The 14,395-nt window shown below is 43.6% G+C and overlaps 1 protein-coding gene across 2 annotated transcripts in view; it reads left to right on the top strand.

Annotated features, from left to right (window-relative positions):
• LOC106569614 (unconventional myosin-IXb) overlaps positions 1-14,066 on the top strand; it is a 61,288-nt gene extending 47,222 nt beyond the window's left edge. For both annotated transcript variants that reach the window (XM_014141154.2, XM_014141155.2), the window contains exons 26-41: positions 10-116; positions 507-610; positions 807-985; positions 1,867-1,974; positions 2,314-2,484; positions 2,748-2,783; positions 3,098-3,209; positions 4,680-4,753; positions 8,302-8,494; positions 8,698-8,826; positions 9,108-9,213; positions 10,235-10,366; positions 10,626-10,749; positions 11,705-11,826; positions 12,126-12,229; positions 13,665-14,066. In XM_014141154.2, the coding sequence (XP_013996629.2) occupies positions 10-116; positions 507-610; positions 807-985; positions 1,867-1,974; positions 2,314-2,484; positions 2,748-2,783; positions 3,098-3,209; positions 4,680-4,753; positions 8,302-8,494; positions 8,698-8,826; positions 9,108-9,213; positions 10,235-10,366; positions 10,626-10,749; positions 11,705-11,826; positions 12,126-12,229; positions 13,665-13,855 (1,992 nt within the window). In that variant the 3' untranslated portion in view covers positions 13,856-14,066. The remainder of the gene's footprint in view (positions 1-9; positions 117-506; positions 611-806; positions 986-1,866; positions 1,975-2,313; positions 2,485-2,747; positions 2,784-3,097; positions 3,210-4,679; positions 4,754-8,301; positions 8,495-8,697; positions 8,827-9,107; positions 9,214-10,234; positions 10,367-10,625; positions 10,750-11,704; positions 11,827-12,125; positions 12,230-13,664) is intronic.
• The last annotated feature ends 329 nt before the right edge of the window (positions 14,067-14,395 follow it).

The raw sequence follows: 14,395 nt of genomic DNA, 5'->3' as shown, positions 1-14,395 counted from the left end.
ATCTTTCAGTTTCCGAAATCTTCTGATATTGCTACTGACGGGGCTAGTTTCAGCCTCCCAGATGAGAGCATAACCCGCAGAGACTCCAGCCAATCCCAGCCGACCACTCCTGAAAGGTAAAGGCCATTCAGCCAACTAGGACACTCGAGTTATTGTCCTTATATTGACTGGATATGATACTGTATGTCATTATTTTTGTATGGAGTTCTACGAGAGAGTCGAATTACGTAAGGCTTATTTTTAATCAAATATACGTTTTTGTAACGTTTAGGCTGTTACATGTAAGTGGATGCAACTGGCATTCTGGCAACTTTGAGAAAGAAAGGACTTAGTTATGCCTGTTGTTCACACGCATATCTACTGTACCCTCTCATTGGTTAGAATGGTCCCACCTGATCTCGAACATCTTGTCAATATAATAGATCATCTTTGCCTGGACCGAGTGTGGAAAACGCTGCTGCGTTTTCTTTGTCATGGTTACATATTAACCCTTTTGTGTTCCACAGGCTTGGCATCTTCAGTAAGTTTCGGAGGAAACGGCCGACTAGAAACTCACAGAGAAATGCATACGGGATGGTGACCAATAAGAATGCACCATCTGGGAAAGGAGGTACTGTAGTCCCACCCCCTACAGGAAACCGCTCACTGTGTTGTCCACCTTTAGACTGTGCTATGATGAAAACTATTTTAGTGCCTTTCACATCCTGTCTCTCCTCTACTACCATCTAGTGATCAATGGTATAATCTCAATCACATGTCCTCTCTGTATCTGTCTAAACACACACGTATCTTTACCTTACCTATAGCCACCTCTACCTCCTCTCTGTACACTGGGTGGCGTGGCAACAACAGTGAAGGGCATGGTAACACCACCATCAGGATCAGCCGAGCCACGCGGGTCTCCGAGCAGTGGAATGCTTCTCTGGAACGGGAGATCACCGACACCGACGAGCTCCGACACCTGGATGAGTTCCTGGGGAACCAGGTGGGATACCTGTCTGGCACTCACCTGTAATCGCCTCAGGAGTGTTTCCGGTTTATTAGGATCTCTAGCCTGGTGTTAGATCTATTGGTGTTCTACTTGCTAAGTCATTTTCAAGCACCACAAATTGATCTGGGTCCAGGCTACCAAACTGATCTGGGTCCAGGCTACCAAACTGATCTGGGTCCAGGCTACCAAACTGATCTGGGTCCAGGCTACCAAACTGATCTGGGTCCAGGCTACCAAACTGATCTGGGTCCAGGCTACCAAAGCCTTAGTCTTCAGAGGGTCTTTCATGAGCAGGTTTTGACTGACTAACTTGCTCAGTCACGCATTCTGTCTGTCTCTCTCTGTCTGTCTCTCTGTCTCTCTGTCTGTCTCTCTGTCTGTCTCTCTGTCTCTCTGTCTCTCTGTCTGTCTGTCTCTCTGTCTGTCTGTCTCTCTGTCTGTCTGTCTCTCTGTCTGTCTGTCTGTCTGTCTGTCTGTCTGTCTGTCTGTCTGTCTGTCTGTCTGTCTGTCTGTCTGTCTGTCTGTCTGTCTGTCTGTCTGTCTGTCTGTCTGTCTGTCTGTCTCGCTCTGTGTGTCTCTCGCTCTGTCTGTGTCTGTCTGTCTCTCGCTCTCTGTGTCTGTCTGTCTCTCGCTCTGTCTGTGTCTGTCTGTCTCTCGCTCTGTCTGTGTCTGTCTGTCTCTCGCTCTGTCTCTCGCTCTCTCACTCATTCGCTCGGTCTGTCTCTCTCTCATACTGGTGCAGTGCATCTTTAGAAAGGCTGCCGGCTGTTACCAGTTACACGTCTTATTGCAGAGGATTTTAAAGTTGAATCCAGGCTATTTTGAATAGTAGACTACTACTACTATGAAATAATGTACCTTCCTATACCTCCCAGGTAAACCAGCTGAGGACCAGGGTAAAGGACCTGTCAGCCACAGAGACGATCTTCCTTACAGCCACCATGCAGTTCAGAGAGACCATAAAGGGCATGTACTCCGTCTTGGTGAGTTTACTTCCTGACCTTGGCACTAGAAGAGATGGTTGTATGGAGCTTTTAGGTTTGTTCATAATTAAGTATGCATGGTGTACTATTCAAGTTTAGAAGACTGTCTTGAAAGAGAGATGAAGCCAAATCAACAGTGTATATATAGAGAGCTTGACTAGGGCCAGGAGTACACACACATGGTAAGTGCTTTATAAAGCACTTTGGAGCACCAGTTATTTTTATTCTCAGTGTTTATTTTTTTAGCACAGCACTGGTGTGAATATTTGGGATGTGCTGTATATCTTAACACCCCCACACCCTTCATTAACCCTGTCCTCTACCCTCCCTGGTCAACAGAAGCCCCACATCAGCTATAAGGGCCTGATGACGGGCTACTGCAACTGTGTGTCCAGTCATGCTGGCCCCAAGCAGCTGACTGAGGTCAGCCTGGTGGTCAACCTGTTCCAGTCCATGCTGGACGGCTTCATACGGGGAGAGATCAAACGAGAGGGGCTTGGGCCGGTCAAGGTAGTTCTGAGTCACACAGGCACTCGCACACATCCACTCACATGCGGATACTGTATACACACATGCAGGTACACAGACATGTTACAGACACAGACCTTTGGGTCTGACCTACAGTATCTTTGACTTTATCTTTGACTCTTTTTTGAATGCTCCAGAGCAGCAGTACACATAGTTTTGACAAGTGTAAAACATCAGTTGAAGGTGTAATTTTAAGAGGTTCAGAGATGTATTCCACGTCTGATCTACTTTTCTATTTCTTGCAGACCGTGAACAAGCCAAAGACAAAAAAGAAAAAATGTGTAAGTTATGACATCACTAAGTTGAGTTATCTCGTTACGACATCACTAAGTTGAGTTGTCTCGTTACGACATCACTAAGTTGAGTTGTCTCGTTACGACATCACTAGGTTGAGTTGTCTCGTTACGACATCACTAGGTTGAGTTGTCTCGTTACGACATCACTAAGTTGAGTTGTCTCGTTACGACATCACTAAGTTGAGTTGTCTCGCTGCGACCAACACTAAGTTAAATCTCAGAATATCACTGTCACAACCCAGGTCAATGCAACCCAGGTCAATGGTCCGGCTTGAATGATGTGTATTGTGTGTTTCCAGCTCGACAGCCCTTTAGGTCACATGTTTAGTACGTACCAGGTCAACATCAGGCAGTCCTGTGACCTGTGTGGTTTCTACATCTGGGGTATGGAGAAGGCCTACATGTGCAGCGGTGCGTAGCTATCTGTTGTTCACCATTAAACATAGAAGAGAACATTAGAAAAGAGAATTAGAATATAGAAGAGAACATTAGAACATATAATTAGATTTCAGAAGAGAACATTTGAAAAGAGAATTAGAATATAGAAGAGAACATTAGAACATATAATTAGATTTCAGAAGAGAACATTTAAAAGAGAATTAGAATGCAGAAGAGACCATTAGAACAGAGAATTAGAATATAGAAGAACATTAGAACAGAGAATTAGAATATAGAAGAACATTAGAACAGAGAATTAGAATATAGAAGAGAACATTAGAACAGAGAATTAGAATATAGAAGAGAACATTAGAACAGAGAATTAGAATATAGAAGAGAACATTAGAACAGAGAATTAGAATATAGAAGAGAACATTATAACAGAGAATTAGATTTCAGAAGGGAACATTTAAAAGAGAATTAGAATGCAGAAGAGACCATTAGAACAGAGAATTATAATATAGAAGAACATTAGAACAGAGAATTATAATATAGAAGAACATTAGAAGTGAGAATTAGAATATAGAAGAGAACATTAGAATATAGAAGAGACCATTAGAACAGAGAATTAGAATATAGAAGAGAACATTAGAACAGAGAATTAGAATATAGAAGAGACCATTAGAACAGAGAATTAGAATATAGAAGAGAACCTTAGAACAGAGAATTAGAATATAGAAGAGAACCTTAGAACAGAGAATTAGAATATAGAAGACAACATTAGAACAGAGAATTAGAATATAGAAGACAACATTAGAACAGAGAATTAGAATATAGAAGACAACATTAGAACAGAGAATTAGAATATAGAAGAGAACCTTAGAACAGAGAATTAGAATATAGAAGAGAACCTTAGAACAGAGAATTAGAATATAGAAGACAACATTAGAACAGAGAATTAGAATATAGAAGACAACATTCGAACAGAGAATTAGAATATAGAAGACAACATTCGAACAGAGAATTAGAATATAGAAGACAACATTCGAACAGAGAATTAGAATATAGAAGACAACATTCGAACAGAGAATTAGAATATAGAAGACAACATTAGAACAGAGAATTAGAATATAGAAGACAACATTAGAACAGAGAATTAGAATATAGAAGACAACATTAGAACAGAGAATTAGAATATAGAAGACAACATTAGAACAGAGAATTAGAATATAGAAGACAACATTAGAACAGAGAATTAGAATATAGAAGACAACATTAGAACAGAGAATTAGAATATAGAAGACAACATTAGAACAGAGAATTAGAATATAGAAGACAACATTTGAACAGAGAATTAGAATATAGAAGACAACATTTGAACAGAGAATTAGAATATAGAAGACAACATTTGAACAGAGAATTAGAATATAGAAGAGAACATTTGAACAGAATTTTGACGAGATCTTATCATTGTGTTATTTTCTCCTCTCTTTTTTTGTTTAGCTTGCAAATTGATATGTCACAAGAAATGCCTTTCCAAAATCATCACTGACTGCTCAACTCGATGTGCCAGGCTGGTGAGCAGTTTGTCAAGTAATGTTTGTCAAGTTCACCAAGATAAGAGCGTCTGCTAAATGACTTAAATGTAAATGTTAAGTCTGACAAATCAAATGTTATTAGTCACATGCGCCGAATACAACAGGTGTAGACCTTACAGTGAAATGCTTACTTACGAGTCCCTAACCAACAATGCAGTTTAAAAAAAATACGGATAAAAATAAGAAATAAAAGTAACAAGTAATTAAAGAGCAGCAGTAAAATAACAATAGCGAGACTATATACAGGGGGGTACAGGTACGGGGTCAATGTGCAGGGACACCGGTTAGTTGAGGTAATATGTACATGTATGTAGAGTTATTAAAGTGACTATGCATTGATGATAACAACAGAGACGGGGGGGGGGCAATGCAAATAGTCTAGGTAGCCATTTGACTAGATGTTCAGGAGTCTTATGGCTTGGGGGTAGAAGCTGTTTAGAAACCTCTTGGACCTAGACTTGACGCTCCGGTACCGCTTGCCGTGTGGTAGCAGAGAAAACAGTCTATGACTAGGGTGGCTGGAGTCTTTGACAGTTGTTAGGGCCTTCCTCTGACACCGCCTGGTATAGAGGTCCTGGATGGCAGGAAGCTTGGCCCCAGTGATGTACTGGGCTGTTCGCACTACCCTCTGTAGTGCCTCGTGGTCGGAGGCTGAGCAGTTGTCTTACCATGCAACCAGGCAGGATGCTCTCAGTGGTGCAGCTGTAGAACCTTTTGACGATCTGAGGACCCATGCCAAGTCTTCTCAGTCTCCTGAGGGGGAATAGGTTTTGTCGTGCCATCTTCATGACTGCCTTGGTGTGCTTGGACCATATTAGTTTGTTGTTGATGTGGACACCAAGGAACTTGAAGCTCTCAACCTGCTCCACTGCAGCCCCGTCGATGAGAATGGGGGTGTACTTGGTCCTCTTTTTCCTGTAGTCCACAATCATCTCCTTTGTCTTGATCACGTTGAGGGAGAGGTTGTTGTCCTGGCACCACACGGCCAGGTCTCTGACCTCCTCCCTATAGACTGTCTGATCGTTGTCGGTGATCAGGCCTAACACTGTTGTGTCATCAGCAAACTTAATGATGGTGTTGGAGTCATGCCTGGCTGTGCAGTCATGAATAAACAGTGAGTATAGGAGGGAACTGAGCACGCACCCCTAAGGGGTCCCTGTGTTGAGTATCAGCGTAGCGGATGTGTTGTTACTTACCCTTACCACCAGGGGGAGGCCCATCAGGAAGTCCAGGATCCAGATGCAGAGGGAGGTGTTTAGTCCCATGGTCCTTAGTTTATTGATGAGCTTTGAGAGCACTATGGTGTTGAATGCTGAGCTGTAATCAATGAATAGCATTCTCACATAGGTGTTCCTTTTGTCCAGGTGTGAAAGGGCAGTGTGGAGTGCAATAGAGATTGCATCATCTGTGGATCTGTTGGGGAGGTATGCAAATTGGAGTGGGTCTAGGGTTTCTGGAATAATGGTGTTGATGTGAGCCATGACCAGCCTTTCAAAGCACTTCATGGCTACAGATGTGAGTGCTACGGGTCAGTAGTCATTTAGGCCAGTTACCTTAGTGTTCTTGGGCACAGGCATTATGGTGGTCTGCTTAAAACATGTTGATATTACAGACTCAGAGGGGGAGAGGTTGAAAATGTCAGTGAAGACACTTGCCAGTTGGTCAGAGCATGCTCGCAGTACACGTCCTGGTAATCCGTCTGGCCCCTCCGGCCTTGTGAATGTTGACCTGTTTAAAGGTCTTACTCACTTCGGCTGCGGAGAGTGTGATCACACAGTCTTCCCGGAACAGCTGGTGCTCTCATGCATGTTTCAGTGTTATTTGCCTCGAAGCGAGCATAGAAGTAGTTTAGTTCATCTGGTAGGCTTGTGTCACTGGGCAGCTCTCGGCTGTGCTTCCCATTGTAGTCTAATGGTTTGCAAGCCCTGCCACATCCGACGAGCATCAGAGCCGGTGTAGTACGATTCGATCTCTGTCCTGTATTGAAGCTTTGCCTGTTTGATGGTTCGCCGAAGGGCATAGCAGGATTTCTTATAAGCTTCCCGGGTTAGAGTCCCGATCCTTGTAAGCGGCAGCTCTAGCCTTTACCTCAGTGTGGATGTTGCCTGTAATCCATGGCTTCTGGTTGGGATATGTACGTACGGTCACTGTGGGGACGACGTCATCAATGCACTTATTGATGAAGCCAATGACTGGTGTGGTGTGCTCCTCAATGCCATCGGAGAAATACCAGAACCTACACCAGTCTGTGCTTGCAAAACAGTCCTGTAGCTTAGCATCTGCTTCATCTGACCACTTTTTTATTGATCTAGTCACGGGTGCTTCCTGCTTTCATATGTGGTTGTAAGCAGGAATCAGGAGGATAGAATTATGGTCAGATTTGCCAAATGGAGGTCGAGGGAGAGCTTTGTATGCGTCTGTGTGTGGAGTAAAGGTGGTCCAAAGTTTTTTTTTTCCTTCCGATGGCACATTTAACATGCTGATAGAAATTTGGTAAAACAGATTTAAGTTTCCCTGCTACTAGGATCGCCGCCTCTGGGTGAGCGTTTTCTTGTTTGCTTTTGACGGAATAAAGCTCATTCAATGCTGTCTTAGTACCAGCCTTTGACTGTGGTGGTATGTAAACAGCTATGAAAAATACAAATAACTCTCTAGGTAGATAGTGTGGTTTACAGCTTATCATGTCAAGTGATAAATTTTTTCATTTGGAAGAGTCAGCTTTTTAAACCAACATGGCTCAGTTTAAATTGTTTTTACATTGTAGTAAAACAAAATCTCATTTGGTATGCGTTTTGACAAAATTACTACCTCAGGCGAGCAATAGCTTGAGAATTCCTTAGATATCGCGCACCACAGTATTTACAAAAATACGTAGTTCGCCGCCCCTTGTCTTATCAGACACTGCTGTTCTATCCTGCCGGTACAGAATATTACCAGCCAGCTGTATGTTGATAGAGTCGTCGTTCAGCCACGACTCCGTGAAGCATAAGATATTACAGTTTTGAATGACCCGTTGGTAGTTTAATCTTGCGCGTAGGTCATCTATTTTATTTACCAAAGATTGCACGTTTTCTAGCAGAATGGAAGGAAGTGTGCCTACGAATTCGATCGCCTACGAATTCTCAGAAGGCCGCCCGCCCTCTGGCCCCTTTTTTCTCCGCCTCCTCTTCACGCAAATCATGGGGATCTGGGCCTGTTCCCGAGAAAGTAGTATATCGTTCGCGTCGGGCTCGTCAGACTCGTTAAAGGGAAAAAAGGATTCTGCCAGTTCGTGGTGAGTAATCACAGTCCTGATGTCCAGAAGTTATTTCCGGTCATGAGAGACTGTAGCGGCAACATTATGATCAAAATAAGTAAAAAAATAATAATAATAAAGTTGCAAATAAACTAACAAAAAACACAATTGGTTGGGGACATGTAAATGTCTGCATTCTTCTCCGGCTCCATTTTTAACTCAATTTTAACAAGTAAAGTTAACTTAGTGAAGTAAAGTTTGTCAAGACTATTGATTAATCCTGTGTGTTTAGGACAATGGGGGACCTGGCTGTCTGCACTTTGGGGTGCAGGTGTGTGTACTGACCAGTAAGACCTACCCGATCCCCATGGTACTTCTGATGATGCTGGAGCATGTTGAGATGAATGGCCTGTACACAGAGGGCCTCTACCGTAAATCTGGTTCTGCCTCGCACGCCAGGGAATTACACCAACTACTGGAGACAAGTAAGTCCATTTTTCCAGAAAAATGGTTTTCCTATTGAATGTATTATGTAGGAACCATCTGCCGAGACACTGGTGTCAGAACAGAGGACCTACCAGCTGCCATGAACAACATAGAGCTATGGCATGACATCATCCGGCGCATTGCAAGTACCGGTAATAACTACCGTAAAATGAAGTGCAATCTCTTTTTTTGTTTTTGTCAGACCCTGAGACGGCAACTCTGGAGAACTACTCCATCCACACGGTGACTGGCCTGGTGAAACGCTGGTTCAGAGAGCTGCCTGACCCCCTCCTGACTTACCGCCTCTACAAGGACTTCCTGCACGCCGTCGGTGAGTCTGTCTCATGGGCCCTGTTCAGAATGTCACAGCGTAGCAAAAAGGTTTAAAAACCTATGTTTTGCATGTACAGAGTTGAAAGTGAAATCCATTTCAAATACTTGTGTACTTCATTTAGCTTGCCCACTAGGCTACAATTGACCCAATGATATAGTCCCGAAAGTGCAAACTCTGCAGACCCCTGCCCACCCTGCACACCAGGCAGTCAAGATAAATCAAGCGAACCTCAAGTACTTGAATTAACTGTATTTGACAATGTGACATTTCATGTGCAGAGTTGCCAGAGCAATCTGAGCAGCTTCGTGCGGTCTACCAGAAACTGGACGAGCTTCCCTCCGCTAACTTCAAAACACTGGAGAGATTGGTCTTTCACCTGGTCAGGTAGGTTATACCCACTTTTCACCTGGTCAGGTAGGTTATGCCCCCCTTTCACCTGGTCAGGTTGGTTATACCCACTTTTCACCTGGTCAGGTAGGTTATACCCACTTTTCACCTGGTCAGGTAGGTTATACCCCCCTTTCACCTGGTCAGGTAGGTTATACCGACTTTTCACCTGGTCAGGTTGGTTATACCCCCCTTTCACCTGGTCAGGTAGGTTATACCCCCCTTTCACCTGGTCAGGTTGGTTATACCCACTTTTCACCTGGTCAGGTAGGTTATACCCCCCTTTCACCTGGTCAGGTTGGTTATACCCACTTTTCACCTGGTCAGGTTGGTTATACCCCCCTTTCACCTGGTCAGGTTGGTTATACCCCCCTTTCACCTGGTCAGGTTGGTTATACCCCCCTTTCACCTGGTCAGGTTGGTTATACCCACCTTTCACCTGGTCATGTAGGTTTGGGGCGGTAGGTAGTCTAGTGGTTAGAGCGTTGGGTCAGTAACCGAAAGGTTGCTGGATCAAATCCCAGAGATGACAAGATCAAAATCTGTTGTTCTGCCCCTGAACAAGGCAGTTAACCAACTTTTTCCCGGTAGGCCGTCATTGTAAATAAGAATTTGTTCTTAATTGACTTGCCTAGTTAAATAAAGGTTAAATAAAAAACGTTCATCTGGTCAGGTAGGTTATTATATACCCCACTTTCATCTGGTCAGGTAGGTTATTATATACCCCCCTTTCATCTGGTCAGGTAGGTTATTATATACCCCATTTTCTGTTTTTCACTCTTTTACACATATGTGTATTCATGTTGACTGATGTTTGTAAATCACCATCTATCGTACAAAGGCTTTCCCGCTAGGCTTGAACTTAGGTCCCTGAGTTTTCCCTAACCATGTGACCTGACCAGGGAAAACTCTGGGCCCCGGTTATGCCACAGGTCATTTATAATCCTCGTTGTGTATTAGGACGATAATAGACGAGCTGTGTCAGATCTTGATGGAGTTTTTTTGTTACTTCCTCCAGAGTGGCAAAGGAGGAAAAACACAACAGGATGTCCGCCAACTCCCTGGCCATAGTGTTTGCCCCCTGCATCCTGCGATCCCAAGACACCACTGACCCCTTCCTGGTCATGAAGGACGTCTCCAAGACAACCACGTGAGTCTATATAGGAAAAGTTTACATACGCACATCCAATGTCTTTGAGCAGGTATTAGATATCACAAAAAAATATGTTCAGCAAACATTAAAAAGAGACTTGCACAATGGAATACAGTATATGCTACTTCCCAGTTTAGGGTTACATGTGTGTACATACAGTATATCTCAAGGTAGGATGGAGTCAGTCTTTAGTAAGCATTCTGTGAATATTTTGTTGTAAGAAGCCCTAACCCCTGACGTTTCCTCTCTCCCCCAGGTGTATGGAGATCCTGATTTCAGAACAGTTCAGACGGTACACTGAGAAGATGAAGGATATCACCGAGCTGGAATACGCTGAGGCCCTGGCTGTCAACCAGCTCAAACTCAAGAGACAGAACACTGTAAGGACAGTGTGCTTACACCGTACTCCATACTGTTGTCACAAAGTTGGAAGCACAGAATTGTCTAGAATGTCATTGTATGCTGTAGCGTTAAGATTTCCCTTCACTGGAACTAAGGGGACTAGCCCAGACCATTATTCCTCCTCCACCAAACTTTACAGTTGGCACAATGCATTGGGGCAGGTAACGTCCTCCTGGCATCCACCAAACCCAGATTCGTCCGTCGCACTGCCAGATGGTGAAGCGTGATTCATCACTCCAGAGAACGCGTCTCCACTACTCCAGAGTTCAAGCTATACAACACTCCAGCCGATGTTTGGCATTACGCATGATGATCTTAGGCTTGTGTGCGGCTGCTCGGCCATGGAAGCCTATTTCGGGAAGCTTCCAACGAACAGTTCTTGTGCTGACGTTGCTTCCGGAGGCAGATGGAACTCGGTAGTGAGCACCCAGTGGTCCTGTTCTGTGAGCTTGTGTGGCCTACCACTTTGCAGCTGAGCCGTTGTTGCTTCTAGACGTTTCCACTTCACAATAGCAGGGCAGAAATTTGACGAACTGACTTGTTGGAAAGGTGGCATGACAGTGCCACATTGAATGTCACTGAGCTCTTCAGTAAGGCCATTCTACTGCCAATGTTTTTCTAAGGACATTTTATGGCTGTGTGTTCGATTTTACACGCCTGTCAGCAACGGGTGTGGCTGAAATAGACAAATCCAATAATTTGAAAGGATGTCCACATACTTTTGGCCATGTAGTGTATCTATTCTGATTACCCTTTAATGCTCTACTGTGAATATAAACTTGATATACTGAGAATATCTGTGAATACGGATATGGATCACTGTGGGAAGTTCCATCATTCCCACTGAGAATTTCACTTTGGGAATGCCAGGTTCCCTAAGGCGGTTTGTCTTCCTGTCTCTGGTGTATTGACTCATCTACTGTATATCTACAGATCTCAGAGAAACCTTCATCGGAGCTGGACGCCCCTCACATGGACAACCTTGACCCGTTGGATATAGACATGGAATCAGAGAGGACCCTCATCGAAAGGATAAAATCCATCAAGCAGGAGAAGTGAGTGAAGAGATGGAGACTCCTCTCGTTCTCTGTTGTTGGGGGCAACATGTCGTCTCGAACCTAGATCAACACATCTAACTGAACTAATCAGATGTGTTAACGAGAAACACTGTCTTAGTTGGTACTGTAGAAGCTGTTTAGTTCTGTATGTTTCATGGTGTTAATGTGTTTGTAACGTGCTGGACTCTGTGAAAGATATATATAGTTAGTATGTTACAGCTGGCACCAGATACCATACAGCTCAGCTCAGTGTTTGTCAAACCGTTCCTGGATGGGTGTGTGTATGTGTTTTTCAGGGAGGAGCTGGCATGCAGGTTGCCAGAGCTGGAGCAGGAGAACTCCGACAACGACAACCTGGACTCTGAGTCATCAATCAGCTCAGAGAGCCTGGACACAGAAGGTCAGTAGAAAGTTACGGTAGACCTACACCATCCTGCTAGATGCAGGGGTGGACAACTACAGTCTTCTGGGGCCTGATTGGTGTCACACTTCTTCTCCATCCTAGCAAACACAGCTGATTAATCACATTGCATTCTAAACTGAAGATCATGATTAGGTGATTATTGGAGTCAGGTGTGTTAGCTGGTGCTGGGGGCAAAACTGTGACACCAATCAGGCCCACGAGGACTGGAATTGTCCACCCCCGTTAGAGGATAGTGGGGAGCCTGGAGACTGAGAAGGTCAGTAGAGAGGTTGGGTAGGCCTACACCATCCTCTGCCTTCTTGCACTGCAACTCTTTTCAACTGTTTGTTTTCGGTAAGGCTTTATTTTACAGCCCACTGTTACAGCCTATTCTTTATTTTACAGCCCACTGTTACAGCCTATTCTTTATTTTACAGCCCACTGTTACAGCCTATTCTTTATTTTACAGCCCACTGTTACAGCCTATTCTTTATTTTACAGCCCACTGTTACAGCCTATTCTTTATTTTACAGCCCACTGTTACAGCCTATTCTTTATTTTACAGCCTTCTTTACAGCCTATTCTTTATTTTACAGCCCACTGTTACAGCCTATTCTTTATTTTACAACCCAGGTAGAAACTTAGAAACGACTTATGAAAACAATAATCTAATAAGTACGTTGTGATGGTACTACTATGAGATTCTTAAACCGGGCTGTAAAATAAAGCCTTGTTTTTCTTTTACTGGGACATTGGTTGACATACAGTATTTGAGTTATTTTTACCGATCTCCTGCTAGCCAACTCCTGGCTATATTACGGGAGAGATTTGAAGAAACAAGTGGTGTATTCCCTGTTAAAGTGGGTCATACATTTAGTGCGGGTTTTGTGTAACCAGGTGAATGATTTACTGACAGCCTTACCAGTAACTTTGGTATTTCTGTGTTTTTTGCGAAACCAGGTAACAGTAACTATGGTATTTCTGGGTTTTGTGTAACCAGGTAACAGTAACTATGATATTTCTTGGTTTTGTGTAACCAGGTAACAGTAACTATGGTATTTCTTGGTGTCTTCTTTGTTCATTTCTGACTGAAGAACCTTTTTTTATTATTATCAGGAGCAGGCCGACTGTATCAGCCTGTTGTACGAGCCTGGTCCCAGATCTGTATGCGCTTTGTGTAGCTCAGTTGGTAGAGCATGGTGCTTGCAAGAGCCAGTATAGTGGATTTAATTCCCGGGACCACCTAAATGTCTAATATTATATTAACTCCTCTGATTCTCATTGTCATTCCCAGCACCTACAGATCTGGGACCAGCTGCTATTAGATTAATCCAGAGTGTCTCTACCAGGCCCTGTTTTAACTAGCCTGCTGGTCCCAGATCAGTATGTGGTTTAGCCAACGCCTCTTAATAATCCAGACTTTCTCCACCAGGCAGAGTGAACCTGTTGTGGAGGAGCCAGAGGCAGGAGGGCCCTCCTAAGTCACCTAACCTGGCCCAGAGAACTACTACAGCCACAGGCCATGACCAGGCTAAGTGGATAGAACCCCCAGCCCACAACAAGACCAGGAGCAGGACCTTCTCAGAGCTGGACATCCCTTTCATAGATGAGGAAGAGGACTAGCCTGGGTGCAAGTCTGTTTTTGCTCCAAATGGAATTGTCATGCCAAACATGGATGTACAATGACAGCAATGGAGTTGGAAAGAGCACTAAACAGATCTGGGACCAGGCTAGAGGACATCTAGGACAGGGCCATATTGTCCTCCGACAGGTGGCGTCTCTAATACACGATCCATTAATGTGTGTGTGTGTGTGTAATGATCAAAGCTCAAATCTAATCAAATGTTTGTCACATGCGCCGAAAACAACAGATGTAGACCTTACCTTAAAATGCTTAGTTTTTAAAAGGTAAGAAAAATGTGATTACTTACTCTAGGGAAAATAGTAACACAATAACGATAACGGGGCTGTATACAAGGGGTACCTATACCAAGTCAATGTGCAGGGGTACGGGTTAGTCCAGGTAACTGAGGTAATATTTACAGGACCAGTCAAAGGTTTGGACACACCTACTCATTCAAGAGTTTTTCTTTATTTGTACTATTTACTACATTGTAGAATAATAGTGAAGACATCAAAATTATGAAATAACACTTATGAAAT

The sequence above is a fragment of the Salmo salar genome, chromosome ssa14 (assembly GCF_905237065.1).
Source record: "Salmo salar chromosome ssa14, Ssal_v3.1, whole genome shotgun sequence".
NCBI classification, from domain to species: domain Eukaryota; kingdom Metazoa; phylum Chordata; class Actinopteri; order Salmoniformes; family Salmonidae; genus Salmo; species Salmo salar.
This window is presented reverse-complemented; position numbering and strand designations above follow the sequence as displayed.